An 18,114-nucleotide genomic window follows, 5' to 3' on the forward strand; every position below is an offset into this window, starting at 1 on the left:
TTCATTTCCTTTCCGATCAGTGGTCCAAACTTTGACTGTGTCCCCAAACATTTCAGTGCATAAACACCCTCTGGTACTGAAATTCAATTACAACGAATTGTCAGGAACATGATAAATGTGTAAACTCTGTAATATATATCACAGAGTTTAAATTATATTCCAAGAAATCTGACCTGTGTGACAAAAAGGTCAAAATATTTTCTGAATGTCTAATTCTTCAGAAATATCATATAAATATGAAATGATCCTGGAAATTTTTTAGAGGTTTTGTAATAAAACTACAAATAATTAATAAATAAACATCATTACACAATATTGTGCATAACATACATGGATGTAGTGTATTATAAACATTTACTCTGAGATGATAATGAAGACTTGGATAGTCGAATTTCTAGACAGCTGGGCATGGACAGGCGGGCTCTAGATGGAATTACTTTATCCGTAATGTGAGTGTACTCCAAAGGACTCAGACAGGTGCACTTCGAACTGTCACATGTCACACAATCTGTAACCAGAATAAAACCAGAAATTAGAGCGATCACACAATCTGTAGCCAGAATAAAACCAGAAATTAGAACTATCACACGTTCTGTAACCAGAATACAACCAGAAATTAGAACTATCACACAATCTGTAACCAGAATAAAACCAGGAATTAGAATGATCACACAATCTTTAACCAGAATAAAACCAGAAATTAGAACTATCACCCAATCTGTAACCAGAATAAAACCAGGAATTAGAACTACATGTACCACATGTCGCATAATCTACAGTTGGAATATATAATTTAAAATTGGTATTGACTGTGGAAAAGCTAGAGACTGTTTTTATGAAAAACATATGTCTCCCCAGCTCCCCAAATTGGAACTGCTCCTGGACCAAATGAAACCTCCCCTTAAAGGACTGCATGGGATGGAGGAGAAAGCATGATCATATACATTATGATCTCTGATAAGCCATATAGGAGAAGTGTTCACAAACTACTTTACACCCTCCAACCCTCAGATCAACTATAACCCCTGTCCACATCTGCAAATGGCATCGACGTATTGTACAAAGTTTCAAGTCTATCGAATAAGCCCAGAATTGTTCACAAGCTATTTTAAGGAGGTACTCTACAATATCATCAGAGTATGGCTGACTTCCTTTTAAAACATGGAAGAAAATATAAATATCAGCAATATATGTATATTCATTTAAAAAATTATTGTCTAACTAAGTAGCTCAGTAGCTTAGCACATTGACTGCTAAACTGTAGATCGTGGACTCAAGTCCAGCAGGAGTTTTTAAAAAATTTCAGACTGTTTTCTACTAAAAATACATTATTTGACTAAATAAAGTAAATTTGAAAGTTTTCAATTTCAAAATAATGTTGTCCATATCCTCCACTTTTCATCCATCCATATCAAAATTTCTCTGGTATAGAATACCTCCTTAACATCCTCAACCCCTCTTAGATCCACTATAACTTTTAAGAAAATAATTGGATCCTCCTGTCCCAACAATATGCACATCTACATATGGCAATGAAGCATTATATAAAGTTTCAAATCTATCGGATAAGCCATATAGTAAAAGAAGCGTTCACAAGATTTTGTGACAGACAGAGGGGCAGATGGACAGAAAGTACAAAATTAATATGTCCCCCCCCCCCCCCCCCCCCCCCCCCCCCCCCCCCACTCTGGAAAAGGAGAGACATAATTCTTCATTTCTATATACTAATTGTTAAAAACGACTATATTGTTGGGAAAATATTTGAGAGAATGAAAGTCTAACCTGAGGCAGAAATTGACACCATTGTGATAATGTTTATGGTTTAAGAAAAAGTATGTAACACAAAATAATTGAAATTGATCTCTAGAAAACATAAAGCATCATGATTAATAAAAATAACTATAGTAATCCAGATACATTTGGTCACATAATCAAATTCCCAACTTTCACCAGATGTTGCTCATCTATTCTGCAGATTTGACAGTGACTGGACATATATTATTCATGTATTCTAAGATTATAAGCATAAAGTACAAGTATTTACATATTTTAATGATTTTATTCATCTTAAGCGTATGTTATTGAAATTGATTTGTTGAGAAAATGAATAAATATCAGCACATTTCACAAAATATTATTTGAAACAGAGGTGAAAATGTTAGAAATTGTCAACCGATTCTTGAAAAAAGTTATACCGACTTATAAGCAGGTCAATGGCAAATCCCTCCAAAATACTCTACAAAATATACAACCGACTTATAGGCGAACCCTCCTATAGGTGAGTATACACGGTAATGGTGATTTTTCCATTGAGTTCAATTCTATTGAGAAGAAAATTCCATCTCAAAATTCATACACGAAGCTAATTAATGCAAAAGAAACCCGAAAACTGACAAAAAAGGGCCCCGTAATGAATATCTCCATCAGTTGTTCCACAAATGAACTTAGTGGATTACTTTGTGCGATTACTATAAGGTACCTACCATACAGCAAGGCCTGGCCTACTCAACGATCTCATGAAGGAAGAAGAAAACCCTCATAATGACGCCTTTGGACATACTGTAGGTGTTAACAGTGTACTACAGATTCATTGGACGGGTCATGTCTGTGATGAGAAGCAATGTTCCTCGTTACACAGCCCATGTTCCAAACAAATTCTAAAATAACAATTTATTATAAACTTACAGTCTACTGACAGATCCACACCAGCTGAATCGTGCACGCCCACTGAGTGACCGGATAATTTCTTCAATTTTGGATCTAAAACAAAATTGATATTCAATAGATGATGCACAGGAATATGCAATTTAATACGGATAAATAAACATTTATTCAAGCATATTATACCAAGGGTCGTAATATTACTTTCAAATAAACTGAAATAGCTACAAAAACAATTTCTTTTTAAATAAAAGCAAGGGGCCTATGGGCCATATTGCTCACCGGATTTAAATTTAGCGAGCATCATGAATAAACTCGCAGCAAGACTAAATGAATACATTAATTCACTTAGCATTTGCGTCTTCTATCAATTCACAAAGCTTTGTATATATCTTTATAAGAAAATTTCCTGAATAATCCTATAAAATCCAATGAAAATTCAGGACACTATTTTACGACCCTACCTTTTACGGTAAAATTTGATTTTAACCGTCCCAATTTGACATTGGATGTTTACAATAAAAACTTACCAAAGTGTGGTACCATGGCACTATAGAGGCAGATATTAACAAAGTATTCCAATACAAATTCTAACCCTAACATGACCTGACTATGTCCCTTGATCTAGGAAATTTCCTAATTCAATATTCCGAGTACGTAAAACACTTTAATATGGTCCAGCCCTGGCCCCAAACATCATGGCGTGTTTGAACTTAACTTCATCCCATTCTTGAGAAGATCTTTAAAGAAGTCTGCAATATATTCCTATGTAAAGCTTAACAGTATGGTATAAGTCTGTTTATACAAATGGTTTACAATACACTTTAACGTATTAAGTACATGTATAGTGAAGAAAATTACAAAAGTTACGATTTTATGGTACTTTCTGGCTGTTTTAACTATACATGTATATATGTTAATACTGGACATCATGGTTCAGAACAGTGATATTTATCTTACCTCAATAATCTCCATCAGTCATATTTGTGTGAAGTACCTTCCATCACCTTTCATCATAAATTAATATGCACGATGTAATCAAGTTTATAAAGGTTCTGTGCCTACCTTCAAGCTGTATAGCTGCATTGATGTTTTCCATGGTGAGATTGGACGGAAGCGTGATGTCGTCCGTGTCGGCCGAGGACTGGAGGTAGTGAGTGAGACTGTTCTGTATCGCAGCGTAGTCCTGGTAATTCATGGTGGCCACTGAATCAGAAAAAAAGTGTCCAAAACTCTACAGTCTCAGATTAATCCAGACACACATGCACCTTTACACGACTGCAGGGACCATAATTATATTAGTATATTGATTTTAAAAATGCAGTAAAACTGAACATATAAAAAAGTACTTTTGAAACAGTGAATATCAGTCATTACTGTTCCCTTTTAGAGTGACTTAAAACATGGTTATACCAATATTCAGATATAACATAAGAAAATCCAACTTCCAACTTCTTAGTACATGTACAGGAGTTTCACAAACCTGCAACTTAAATATTATGCAATTCTTCTACTTATTATAGTTATTATACAAGTCCTTCTACTTGAGAATAAAACAATCCTTGTACTTGTGTTTTAAACAAACTTGCAACTTGATTATTAGACAATCCTTTTACTTGAGAATTAGACAATCCTTTTACTTGAGAATTAGACAATCCTTTTACTTGATTATTAGACAATCCTTTTACTTGAGAATTAGACAATCCTTTTACTTGATTATTAGACAATCCTTTAACTTGAGAATTAGACAATCCTTTTACTTGAGAATTAGACAATCCTTTTACTTGAGAATTAGACAATCCTTTTACTTGATTATTAGACAATCCTTTTGCTTGAGAATTAGACAATCCTTTTACTTGAGAATTAGACAATCCTTTTACTTGAGAATTAGATACATCATTAAGCTGAGTACTGTAAAAGTGGTTATTTACGCTGGGGGTTAAGTATGCGTTTTTCCATGTCCAACATTACGTGTGGGGGGGGGATACACGGTAACTGAATACATATATATTATATAAAATATATATAACTATACGTATGGAGGAAATTTACGCGCGTTTTACATGACTGAGTAATTAGTGTAAATTTCCCCCACACATAAATAACCACTTTACAGTATTTATCTGTTACTTGGACATTTACCTGCTACTTGAGTATTGGATGCTGGCTGCAGTAGATTTTCCACCGTCATCGTATCAGAGGATGTGGTTACTGTGTAGAATTGTTCTAAATGATCGCTGATCAACAGAGGTTGGGCTGTGTTTTGAACTGAGCTAAGGGAAGGGTCCTGTTTAACCGAGATCATCTGATTGGTTGTCTGGCCCAAGTTTGCAGTCTCAGCATATGGCACCTGGCTGTTGATTAGTTGTCTAATGTAGGTCACCTGAGAGGCATCAATTGGCTGAGTTTGTGATGTCTCTGTGACAACAGATGATGGCACTAAAGTGGATTGGCTGGATGCTGATGAGATGCACACTGCATTATTTGGAACTATTGAGGCCAGAGCTAATGTGGATCCCACTGATTGCGTCGCTGACGGAACTGCTGACAGAATACTGTTTGTTGGAGATACACTACTAGATTGGGCTGTGTTGACTGCGCAGTCACCATTTAATAACTGAGAAATATCAACACTCTGGGACACGGGATGAATGTCTGGATTTGTTATAGATTCACTAGAAGATGGATTCATCATGTTCAGAAGGGCTTGACATGCTGAACTGTTTTGTAAGGATGGATTAGCAAGAATCAAATTGATCAAACTCTGCAGAGTGGCTATCTGGGCATCAGTACTAACGTTAGAACTCTGTAAAAAGGTACTGTCGATACTGTCTAGTTGCTCTGTGCTGTCCATGCCTGTCACCTCTAGATGACTAGCCTGGGCATTTCCTTGAGCTAGGGTAGCCAACTGAGACAAAAGGGCACTTGTCTGATGGCAGCTTGTTGTGGATGAGTCTGGTGGAAAGACCCCCGACAGGACGGATTTATCCACGGACAGCGATTCTGGAATAGATTTGACATTGGTTTCCTCTATTGCTGAATCGTGGGGTTGAGCAGGGTTATTTACAATGGATGACGTGGTGTTAAGAAGAGGAGTGACCGGAGAAAGGAGCTGGCGAATGGACTGGAGCCCATTCTGTCCAATCAGCGACTTCCAAGGAGGTAATGTTCCTACAAAACAATCATAATTACATCAGAGAGTCTGTGGTAAGTTTCATTCACAACCAATGGTCATTGAATAAATTTTATCAGTTCTATACTTAAAACCATAAATAGTTTTAATCTAGACAACAGACATTTTTTTCTAAAGTTGATGTCAACAGTATTTTGATTTTCTTTAACTAAACTGTCCAAGGTTGTAATCTTAATTAGATTGTAGCTGCAGAAATGTAGCTAACTATCCATTCTCTGTGATGTTTGACAGTAAAGCTGCAGATCTGCATCAGGAAATTCCATTTGGCTCAAGTTTTGCGTATCTAGGAGTTTAGATGACAAATCATTTATTTTGATATGAAATGTTTGTACAGCATTGTAACTATAAAGTTCATCCATCACAATCTTCTAAACTGACAAGATTAGGCTCGCAGATATCTGAAGCCAAACTGACAAGATTAGGCTCACAGATATCTGAAGCTAAACTGGCAAGATAGGGCTCGCAAATATCTGAAGCTTAACTGACAATATAGGGCTTGCAGATATCTGAAGCTTAACTGACAAGATTAGGCTCGCAGATATCTGAAGCTAAACTGACAAGATTAGGCTCGCAGATATCTGAAGCTAAACTGACAAGATTAGGCTCACAGATATCTGAAGCTAAACTGACAAGATAGGGCTCACAGATATCTGAAGCTAAACTGACAAGATAGGGCTTGCAGATATCTGAAGCTAAACTGACAAGACAGGGGTCACAGATATCTGAAGCTAACCTGAATCCCACAGTGTTGATGAAAAAACACTTAAAACATACCAAATGAAAATATTAGTAATAAACTATTACAGTACTAAACTTTATATTAAAATCCAGCAAAATTTAACACATGGTGAACTTTTACAACAATGCAGCATAACGCACTGCTGATCACGAAAATCACTTACGATAAATTGTCCTGATATTAATAATCATTGAATATATATGGCTAGTCATGTTGTTTTAATCTAGTCTTTTTGTCACAATATGTAACTTGTAAATCAATACACAGAAGTTCATGGTTTATGGTTTTGTCAGCTAAAGCATTCATTAACCACATGTGTAGCATTTAATGGCTCAATAGCCAGTGACTAGATATATATATGTAACTGATCAATCAATAAAAAACTGGAACCAGATTGAGATGTGGGAGTCTCAGGTTCAAATCCTGGTCTGATTCATTGCATTTTTTTTTTTTCATTTACAGATGGTGTCATAACCTACTCTAGGAAATTATGTGAAATTGAAAAGGGTTATACGCATTGTATCATTTAATTGATAGTACCAAAACAATTCAAGATATTGAAGGATATCTTCTTATGTCCAGAGTGTATTGACCCTTGACCATGTGACCTCAATAGGCGTCATCTACTCCTTAGGATGTACAAATGTACCATCTTTGGGGTCAGTTAAGTAAATGATTCTAAAAATATAGAGGAGACAAAACATTTATATTACAGTAACTATGTCCAGTTTGACCCTTGACCTTTGACCATGTGAACCAAAAATCAATAGGGTTCATCTACTCCTTACGATGTACCAAGTTTGATATCTGTCAAGGAAAGGGTTCTCAAGATATTAAGCGGACAATTACTATCTTCGTATGTCCAGTGTGGATTGACCTTTGACCACATGACCTCAAAATCAATGAGGGTCATCAACTCCCTTTATAAGTTGTACCAGTGTACCAAGTCTGATGTCTGTCAATTAAGGGTTCTTAAGATATTGAGCGTACGAAACTTGGTCTACAGACCAACTGAAGACAAACAGATAGGTGCAAAACAATATACATGTAACCCTCTTTTTCAAAGGGGGCATAAAAATGACTGGCAGGGTGGAATGAAGACACTTGGAGGGGGAGGGAATGCAATAGGTAAATCTACTTGCTGATGAACAGATGCACATAGCTCAGTTGAAAGAACGCCTAACACAAGGTTTCAAATCTCAGTCTGTTCCATTGCATTTTCTCCTTTCCCCATTATAGAACAAACTGAAGTCAGCATACCTAAAAACTGCCTAAAACTAAAGTCAGCATACCTAAAAAGTACCTAAATATTAAAGTCAGCATACCTAAAAACTGCCTAAAACTAAAGTCAGCATACCTAAAAAGTACCTAAAACTAAAGTCAGCATACCTAAAAACTACCTAAAACTGAATCAGCATACCTAATTAAAAACTACCTAAAACTGAAGTCAGCATACCTAATTAAAAACTACCTAAAACTGAAATCAGCATACATGTGTATGTTTTGTTTATCTCCTGTTGCTATGGATACCATTATTGGAAAGCTTTGGGATGAACTTGTCACTACGCTGAGGATGCAGCAGTTGGAATCACTGAAAGAATAAAAGTCATGTGACTGAAAATCATGTCATTATGGTGAACTCATGAAGCATAGGCTTATTAAGTTTATAATTTTGATACACTTATCGTAGAATTCTACTTATACTATATGGTCAAGATTGAAAACAGTGTGCGAAATTAACAGTGGACTGATAGACAATGTCTCTAGAAAATCTTGTCCGTCTATATCGATCAAAAGGGCGATAGACTGACTTGTCTATAAGAAAAATCTTACCGAGTCATTTAAAGTCTATTATTATGTTACACAGATTTGTTTCTGCCCACCCTTTTTATGATCAAATGTTCCTAATTAATCTAATGACGAATCATTCAAATCAGAGTATTCCATTTTAAAATTACTTAAAGAGGGGGATGGAACAGAATCAACTCGATATGTACTTTCGCTTTATCTTTGTGTGCCCTTGATCACTTTCACTGATCCAAACCTCATTGTGTTTAGTATTCAGTAAAACAAAAATAATAAAACCAAGTTTCGTTAGCGGTAGTGATCTCAGTTAATCACCGCTAATCATATTCTTGCTAAGGAACTGGGTGGTCATTTATAGATACGTCTTTGATCTCTATAAGGTTGGTTGTATATTGTTTAATGTCCGCTCGAGAATCTTTCACTCATATGGAGATGTCACTATTGCTGATGAAGGGCTGTAAAATTAAGGCCTATGCTAGCATCAATGCTTGGGCCTTTGAGCAGGGAGGGATCTTTATCGTGCCACACCTGCTGTGACACAGGACCTCAGTTTATGCGGTCTCATCCAAAGGACCATCCCATTTAGCCGCCTCTTACAACAAGCATAGGTACTGAGGACCTATTCTAACCCGGATCTCCATGGGATCTCTTTCTCTTTTTTAAGAAGATGGGGGGGGGGGGGGGGGGGGGGGGGGACACCGAACGCAAATTTTCCAAAGCTTTAACTGTTCTTTTATAAAGTTGAAAACAGATGGCAAATCAATGTCAGTAATATTTGCAAGGTTTTCCACATTAATTTATATCTTGCATCTTCAGCAATCAGTTTTCATGTGCTAATTTTGTGTTTTTATTTCAGTTTATAAGAATGTGGTTGATCTATAGCAAACAGGATTGAAAAGTTAGTAATCTTAATCATACTACAGCATCTCTTAATTTAATTCTGCTTTCTAGTATACAAGTTTACTTAATAGTAAAATGGCTAAATACCAACATACAAACATTTCAAAAACATTTAATACCCTGACCTGCAGAAGCTTGATCATTTGCCCCGTATAGTCCCACCACATTGTGTCCAAATGCTCCCATGGCCGAACTGGTCAGCTGTCTATGTTGATGGCTGGCAGTGTGTCAGTCATCGAATCACTTGATTCTGTCGTGGTCATTTCTAATTCGTTATTTCACACCTAGTTTTAAATTACTTAGTTCGCCCCTCGTCACATGTCTTTTTAATAAGGTGGCATAGCTCATATGTATGAGGAAATCAAGTTAACTTTACACACATATCATGTTTTTCACAAAAGCTTTACGAATGATGCCTGACTTAACTTCTCATAGTAACCTTATTATATATTTTAAAACTTTTGAGTTCATAGCTGCGATTTTGCTTGTTTTCTATCCTCCGTTCGTTTTCTATTATAAGCGGAAGTATTCCCACACTCGATAATCATCTAAATCACACACAAAGGAATATTTGTTTCCGGAAAATGTTATTTTATATCATAATATTGCAGTGCATTTTGGGTATCAGTGATATAATGACATATATCGTATTGTATTAGTGAGTCTATCTCTTGATCAGGCAAGTTAAGCGACGGCGAGCGTGATCAACACTTGGCTGTACACATTACAAATATCAAAATCAAGAAACTCCCCCCCCCTCCCGTTTCGTGATTACGTACATTCATTGACTACTCCTCTACTCCTGACAGCAGTACTACTGTAAACATATATTCCAATCGTTAGACGTTTGTAAGAAAGGCACGGGTGTGGTAGGGGTCTTGACTAGTAGACTAGTTCCAGATTAGAGGTTCATTATAGACACCCCCCCCCCCCCCCCCCCCCCCATACTGTACATACTGATGAAAGATTTTATATACAGTGTAATATAATTATGTTACACATGTATATCAACACTACATACTATTATTCTGGACTCACCATAGAGTCAAACCCTGCACAGAGTTGCGAAATTAAGGTTGTTCACTACACCCAGAACTAGTTTCTCAAATCAGTACGAATTGATTTAATCCTAAAAGATATGATGATATATAATAAGAATATATGCCAAAAAGGCAGAAAATATGCTAATTTGGATGTATGCCCATTTGGCCCACCACAGTACCAAAACTTCTACCCCTGGGTTCATGAAATTTACAATTTTGGTAAAGGGATGCCTGCTCCTTCTGAATATCCAGTTAGTTTTAATCTAGTACCAATACTATTACAGATGATATTTAAATATTTTACACATTTGTCCAGTTTGGCCTGTCCTGGAGTCAGTGCCTCCCCTGGGGATTATGAAATTTACAATTTTGGTATAATAGTTTTTTCTTACAAATGTGCAGTTGTAGAGAAGATTTTTGAAAATTGGTCATTTTTTTTTTTCTTCTTCAGTTTTGTCCTGTCCCTTAGGTCCGGGGATGCAGGAGTTCTGAAATTTACAACCCCCCCCCCCTCCCTCTTCTAAAGATTCTTCATACCAAAATGGAAAAGAATTGGAAGGGTGGTTATATCAAGGAGTTATATTAAAAATGGTTAATTGTTAACGCAGGAGGACGACAATGGACGTAGACCAATAGTACGGGTAGTATAGGTTACGTGTATTGTACGGGTAGTATAGGTCACGTGAGTTACACTGATCAGTATTTATTGCAGCAATTTGTTTGGCATAGAATAAAAAATAAAATAATATATATGTAGAGTGTATCAAATTATTTTTGTAGTCAACAACAGTTACTATGCAAACAGTTTGTGGCATGATGCTGCTGTGGTGGATCCCTAGTAATATTGCTGGTATTGAATATTGATGATATCCACGGTGTAATGATTTTATAGTATGAGAAACAATGCATGTAAACAATTAACTTTTTAAAAAATGTTTTATGAAGTTTTATTTAACCCTCACATCTTCTATTGAACCCAACCCCTTACTTTTTGGCTGAGAGAAATTATAGCTAATCTTGGGTGATAAGTAAAATCCCACACTGTTTGCCTTTAGTATTTTGAAACGACTATTTGATAGCTAGTATCATTTCATTTCTATGCCCCCGCCACAGAGTGGTCGTGGCAAATAGTACCCTTGTCCGTCCTTTCGCGACACCCAGTTTTTTCGAACTTTTTTCTAAACACCTTGAAGATGTATATTCAGTGGCGTAGCTTCCATTGAGGCAACCGAGGCAGCTGCCTCGGTTAAAAAAAAAAAACCCACCTTTTACGTTGTTAAAATGTCGATAGCTTCTGGGGGGTGCAGCCCCCCAGACCCCCTGCCTCGTAATATTCAAACCTAAGCTACGCCTATGATATTGATGAGTTACAGATTGAGTTAGAAAAAAAATTACTATTGTGACCAGTTTTCCGCTTCATGTTTTGTTACACACTCTCGTGCAGTAGTTAGCTGACTCTCACGTGGATGGATTGCATGTTGTCACTCGGAATCTACCCAAATCATATTGGAGCAGATGGACATCCTCTTTGGTTTGTGTAAACCCAATCAGAACACAGTGCAAGGTTGCTGGACGGGAATTTTATACAGTTACGCTAGAAGACAGTCGATATTAACCGAAGATGAGGAACAACAAGAGAACGCTGCCATGTGGGTGGAGGACGGACAGGATAGAGGGGGGGGGGGGTGAGAGGGGGTCGGAGAAAAGATGAGAACGGGAAGAGGTGGACCCCTATGCACCCACCACCACATGGTAGAGTAACTCCGCACAGGTGCAGTATCTAGAGTTGACCCATTTTCTACATGACTGACACCAGTTTCTTTTTATCATTCGATCTGTACGAAGATCGTCCAAATTGAAGTCTGTGATCCATTTTATTTCCTATGCCAGGCCATGCATTGCCGAATTAATGTCAGATGAGACCGACTCACAACATCTGTATTCCTATATGAAAACCATGTTGGAAGTCCCCCAACACATGCACACAAATTATATATATGTACTGTAAACTATTGTCGGTGAAACTGCACGGAAGATCGACAATTGATGAAGCTTTTGACTCCTTATAACTTCACTGAATATCTATATTAAAAAACACAATCACATCCTTTAAAGAATGAAATAGGTCATTTATTATATACGATAAATGACAGTAAAGGGAACACAAACTAGGATTCAAATATATGTATATGTAAAAGTTACCTGCAATTAAGTAAAATGTACAGACAATGTATAATGACAGATTTCTATAGCTACAGAAAATAAGGCCGGTTTTAATTTCTGTGGAAACGAGAGGGTTATCTATATTCGGTAGGAAAGACTAAATATTAATACCCGGGCCACACCCCCTCCGTCGTTTCCACATAAATTAGGCCAGTTTATACATGACAATTGTATATATTAAGTCAGATGGGAGGGGGGTGTTTTAATTTGTAACGGAAGCCTAGACGGTTGTTGTGAAAGATGGAGCCATGTGCATAGTGCGTGATATGTATTAGTAAAGCATCAATTTATTGTTTTTATATAGGTAGTGAAAAATCCGAATTTATTTCATTTATTAGGCCTAATAGGTTATTATTGATTTATTGTTTGAATTACATGTGTTAAGGCGCTATGAAATAGCACATTATAACGTCCAAAACTCTAATTTCATGTGATGTTGAAATTAACACATCCCTGTAATTATGACCCAGTCTAATAGGTGGGTGCCCTATAGTTATCAGTCTGTGTACTTGTGTGGATCCGTCCGTCTGTGTGCTTGTGTGGGTCTGTCCGTCTCTCTGTGTGCTTGTGTGGGTCTGTCCGTCCGTCTGTGTGGGTCTGTCCGTCTCTCTGTGTGCTTGTGTGGGTATGTCCGTCCGTCTGTGTGCTTATGTGGGTCTGTCCGTCTGTGTGCTTATGTGGGTCTGTCCGTCCGTGCAAACGCTTTTCTGGATTTTTTGTTTTTTGGTGTGTTTTTTTTTTTTTTTTGCTATCTCTGCAGCTATCAAATTGATTTTTTTTTAATATGCGAAGTTGTCTATATCTTGAAAGGGTACAGGTTAAGTTTTAGTATTGGCTTCGATAACCTAGTTTTGAAAAACGCTTTAAAACATCAAACTTTACAAATACCAGGATTTGATAGATTTCCGGACGTTTTGGCTATATCCTTGCAGCTATTGAAAATCTTTACATGAACTTATACTAATGGGTTTCAGATTAAGTTTCAATTTCGGGCTTTATTATCTCAAAAAGTTATATTGTGTATGAAAAGAAATATTTCTTTCACTCACTCTCACAGACTTTTCCATTACAATATACTAAAGTTTAGATATTTCAATGGGGGGAAATCAAGATACAAACTTCATCCTTTAATTTCATTTCGCCGTATGTGTAGACAATCACGGAGAGGATGAAATACATAATTTAAATATAAAGACTTCCTTTACATCAATATTGAATGTTTACACTACATGTCAATTTATGTAAGTATCACTACCCCAGATTCTGTAAATCTCCTGACATAAAACAAGGCCTTTTGATAATGCCTGCCATCACAATGATATCTAGATTCCATTTTTGTACTACGCTGCGGACACAATGCCATTTTAACTTCTGGTTGATTGAAATTTATAATAGATAAAACCCACACAACAGTAGAGTTAAACGGATACTTGTATATACCTGAATATTTTCAAGAGCCATTACAAGTACAACAAACAGTCATTAGTTCTACATACTGTAGATTCTATTTTACACGAGTACTTGATATGGCGAAATGACTTGTATACGTCAATTCGCGTGAACATGAATTCGTGTGCGATCTGTTAATCAAGAGTTTTTACATGTTTGATTGTTTTTTTTGTTGTTTTTTTTGTTTTTTTGTTTTTTGTTTTTTTTTGTTTGGTTTTTTTTTTTTTTTTTTTTTTGTTTGTTTGTTTTTTGTTTTTTGTTTTTTTTTGTTACCAAAACAAAAATAAAAGGAAATAATTGATATATTTCGTGAGTGATGACTCTCGCGAAATTACACGATGATAAATTCCGCGGGTATATTTAGGAATTTTTAGTATATATCACGTGTATTGGGTGGTGGGTGTGTCCCCGTAGTTTACATCACTGTCAGTTTTGACACTGTTGTATGAATAAAGAGCTTTAACTATTACAATATTGCTGAAAATAGTTTTTCAGATGAATTTAAAACAAATAAATGTAGAGTTGGGGACCAATTTCCTTTCACCTTTTCTCGGTCTCAGTTCTGTTATCATAGTGATCTTACCAGTCGCGGTAGCTCAGTGTGGTTGAGCATTCGCTTCGTTTGATTTACCAAACGCTCAGCATTTAGAAGTGCATGAGAATCAGGAGTCTTTCGGATATGACCTTTAAAACGGAGGCTTTGTGTCGCGGCAAGCGTTGGCACGACAAAGAACACTCATTGCCAAGACCCTGAGCGCTAAGCATAGACCTAAATTTGTGGTACTTCACCTACAACTGGTGACGTCTCAATATAAGTGAAAAATTCTCGACGGGGCGTAAAACATTTACAAACAATCAATCATAGCGATCTTTAAAAGTGGTATGAGACAAGATGGCACTGCGAACCACATACAAAAAGGAAAATTGAAAATTTGATATTGACTATAGCATAGGCGTAGCCTGGGTTCGAATATTGCCGAGGCAGGGGGTCTGGGGGGCTGCGCCCCCCAGAAGCTATCGACATTTTAACAACGTAAAAGGTGCCCGTGGTTTTTTTTTTTTTTTTACCGAGGCAGCTGCCTCGGTTGCCTCAATGGAAGCTACGCCACTGTATAGTCTTCAAATTTGTATATTTTATGATACATGCGTATGTGTAATTCGCTTTAGAACTTATACCTTTTACGTAGATCATATACTATGCAGATCATATATGAATAGCGTCCGTTTTTAGAAATTTTTAAAGTTCTATAAGAAATCTTTTGGGGTTTTTTTTCCTGCTCGTAATCATACATCATACTTTGACTTGATGCACATGTACCAATCTGCATTGGTATTCTTTAGTGTTCTGTAGACAAACACTATAATATATGTATTCGTTTTGTGTTCTAGATGAACAAATGGTTTCAAAACTACTTCCAGTCAAACACGTTTGGTATTCTATTCCAAGGGGAAAAATATACTAAGAAACGATTAACATTTGAAGAGGATTTTATTTGCACTTGTTTTAAATGTACAAATCACTTTCATAAATCTGATACATTACATGAAATATCGAGCAACGACGTAAGACACGTGTCTGTCCACTGGGGACGGTAGATTGTTTTTTCTCTTCATTCGGAACACCTCACTTCGTTAGTATGGTGTGCTCTCTCTCTGCTTGCACTGACCTCTTCTTCCACGATTTTGGTCGTGGCAGGTGCAATGTAATGCACGGGTGCTGTCCTTGATCAAGATGATCTATGGGGACTGGTACTGAGCATATCCTGGGTAAAGTTACCAATATCTCAGCCATTCATGGATTTCTGATAACCCCGAATCTTCTCCACAAACTTTTTTCCAGCGCGATGACGATCGAGATAGATTTTCGTTGATTTCAGGATGACTGCCGTGTTGCCATTCCTCATAGATCTTGTTGTGAAGTCTCGACATGCGATCTTCAATTCAGGAAGATGAAACTCGGAAGCACCGCAGTATAGCCCCGCCACATTTGAATTTCTAATGTTAACTTTCCCACAGTGCACAAAGTTGATAAGTTCCTTGAAATCTGCAGGCTGGTAGTTGTTGATTTCAATAGCAATGTGGTTGGAGAGAGTTTTGTTCTTTCCGCTCTTCTTTTTAGATTTTTTTGACACAGGCGACTGTCGCTGAGCCTCCAGGATTAGGTTGTAGAACATGCGACTTCTCGTGGCTAGAATTGCCTTGACACCATAAACCGGAACACGTTTATCTCCAACGAGGAATTTTACGTCACAGAGATCCGGAAGTGAGATAATGTACTGGAGGGAGTTGCAGAGCTCTTGGGTACTTCTGTATTTCATCACTTCCGATTCAGCGGTTGGGTCTTCGTCTTTGCTGGCCTCGGAGATTGATGTATCGGATTCCTTGTCGGAGCTGGACTGTTCTGTGGCCGAATCATAACCAGAGGAACACCCTATACAATTACAAAATAAGATAAAATTATTAACAAAATGAAAATTGAATTGCATTTTAATAACGAATTGTCAAAATTAGGCTAGCTCTATATCTTCAACTGAAATTATATGGGTTTGACTTTCAATTTCGTTAGAAAAAGTACTTGATCGTTTTATTAGGTACTGTTAAACAAAGGGCAAATTAAGTACATGTACGATTTGATTTGATAGATGAATTAAAAAAAAAATACCTTCATTATCATACTCGAACTCGGATACTTTCAAGAAGTCATTCTCTACCAAATTCAGTCGTGAGTTGCAGATATCCATTTTCCTTTAGTATTCGTGAGATTCCTTTCTGTGTCGTACTAATAAGTTAAGCAATAAAGTTTGGAAGTGCTGGACTCCTCTGTTGGGGTCTGTTTTATACATGTACCCATGGCCCGTGATGTCTATCACTATCGGGCAGTCTCAGTCTCGGTGACATTGAGTTGGAGACGGCAGTCCACTTCACCGTTACCTGTGGAATACTGTCAAGCCTCTGCCACGAGACTGACCGCTAACCCGCGACGACATTTAATTAATAATTGGTTAATCATGAGGTCGTAACTATTCAACCCCCTGTGACACCCCATCAATTTGATATGTTTTCAAATGTCGAAGATTAATAAATTATAACAGTATTCTTTAATGATTCAGTGCACATAACTGAGTTCCGTTTCACTCAAAATTCGGTTTCGCTGACACTGAATTGAATGAAATACCGCTGTGATGAAAATATACATTAGCGCAAGTAACAAAAAAAAAAAAAAAAAAATACTATGACGACATTAATGTTTTCAATATCAAATTCATTGTTACATCATTACGATAACAGTATTTCTTAAACCTATTTGTGCGAATTTAAACCTATCAAACAAATGTTTAAAAATGTAACTGTTTTAAGTACTTTAGACTAAGATGGCTTAATTAACTGTTTACAGATAGTTACTTTAGACTAAGATTGCATAAAATGAAAAACGAAATCCTATATAACATCTCTAATTAAAATCAATTGATTTAATTAATCAGAGATGTTATATATCTCTAATTTAATTCATAAGATGCGAACATTACGTACATGTATTTTACACTTGTATATATTAATCAAAATGCTGGAAATGCACACAAACCATGTATTCTAATGCAGTACTTCTAAAAATAAAAATGACTAATTATTAGCAGAGGGATACAGTGTATATATACACGGTGAAATTGATTGTATAACACATTTGTATCGCTTACTCAAATAATAAAAAAAAAACCTTCATAACATCAATTATACTGAATAAACAATTTCTCTGAAGTACATTTTGTATATTCAAATGGCGCACTAAATTAGGTACAGTGTAAGAAATCATTTCGAAGCCTTAAAAATCTACCCTGCTCCGAGCCCCATTCACTTCTCAATATTCGCAATATTTGAAATCAAAGAAAACAACTGCAGTGATTCAGATAACGGTAAAACCAACATACCCCAAGCATACTGTAATTTAAAACTATTGCAAAATACTGCGACAAATTCAGAATCAGCGACATTTTGTTCTTCTTTCGACAGTCCTTAAAGCTTTCTATTTCCTAATCATTATTTTTTTTTAAAAAAGAAGCTTTTCTATGTAAACACGGATATGCGCGCCATTAATGGAAATA

The 18,114-nt window shown here is 36.5% G+C and overlaps 2 protein-coding genes across 2 annotated transcripts in view; both read right to left on the reverse strand.

Moving 5' to 3' along the window:
* Positions 1-9,874, reverse strand: part of LOC125676728 (PR domain zinc finger protein 4-like) — a 16,622-nt gene extending 6,748 nt beyond the window's left edge. Inside the window, 8 exon segments of the mRNA XM_056158413.1 lie at positions 1-76; positions 359-508; positions 2,686-2,760; positions 3,727-3,867; positions 4,804-5,841; positions 8,093-8,155; positions 9,410-9,505; positions 9,508-9,874. The exon segment at positions 1-76 is cut by the window's left edge and continues 37 nt beyond it. Of these exon segments, the coding sequence (XP_056014388.1) occupies positions 1-76; positions 359-508; positions 2,686-2,760; positions 3,727-3,867; positions 4,804-5,841; positions 8,093-8,155; positions 9,410-9,505; positions 9,508-9,562 (1,694 nt within the window). The 5' untranslated portion in view covers positions 9,563-9,874.
* Positions 9,875-15,490: 5,616 nt separating this feature from the next.
* On the reverse strand, positions 15,491-18,090 carry LOC125674796 (serine-enriched protein-like). The gene is made up of 2 exons (XM_056158415.1): positions 16,677-18,090; positions 15,491-16,445 (listed from the first exon to the last, which is right to left on the reverse strand). The coding sequence occupies exons 1-2, from the start codon at positions 16,753-16,755 to the stop codon at positions 15,799-15,801; spliced, it is 726 nt and encodes a 241-aa protein (XP_056014390.1). The 5' UTR covers positions 16,756-18,090; the 3' UTR covers positions 15,491-15,798.
* Positions 18,091-18,114: the final 24 nt, after the last annotated feature.

Source organism: Ostrea edulis, chromosome 3 (assembly GCF_947568905.1).
Source record: "Ostrea edulis chromosome 3, xbOstEdul1.1, whole genome shotgun sequence".
NCBI classification, from domain to species: domain Eukaryota; kingdom Metazoa; phylum Mollusca; class Bivalvia; order Ostreida; family Ostreidae; genus Ostrea; species Ostrea edulis.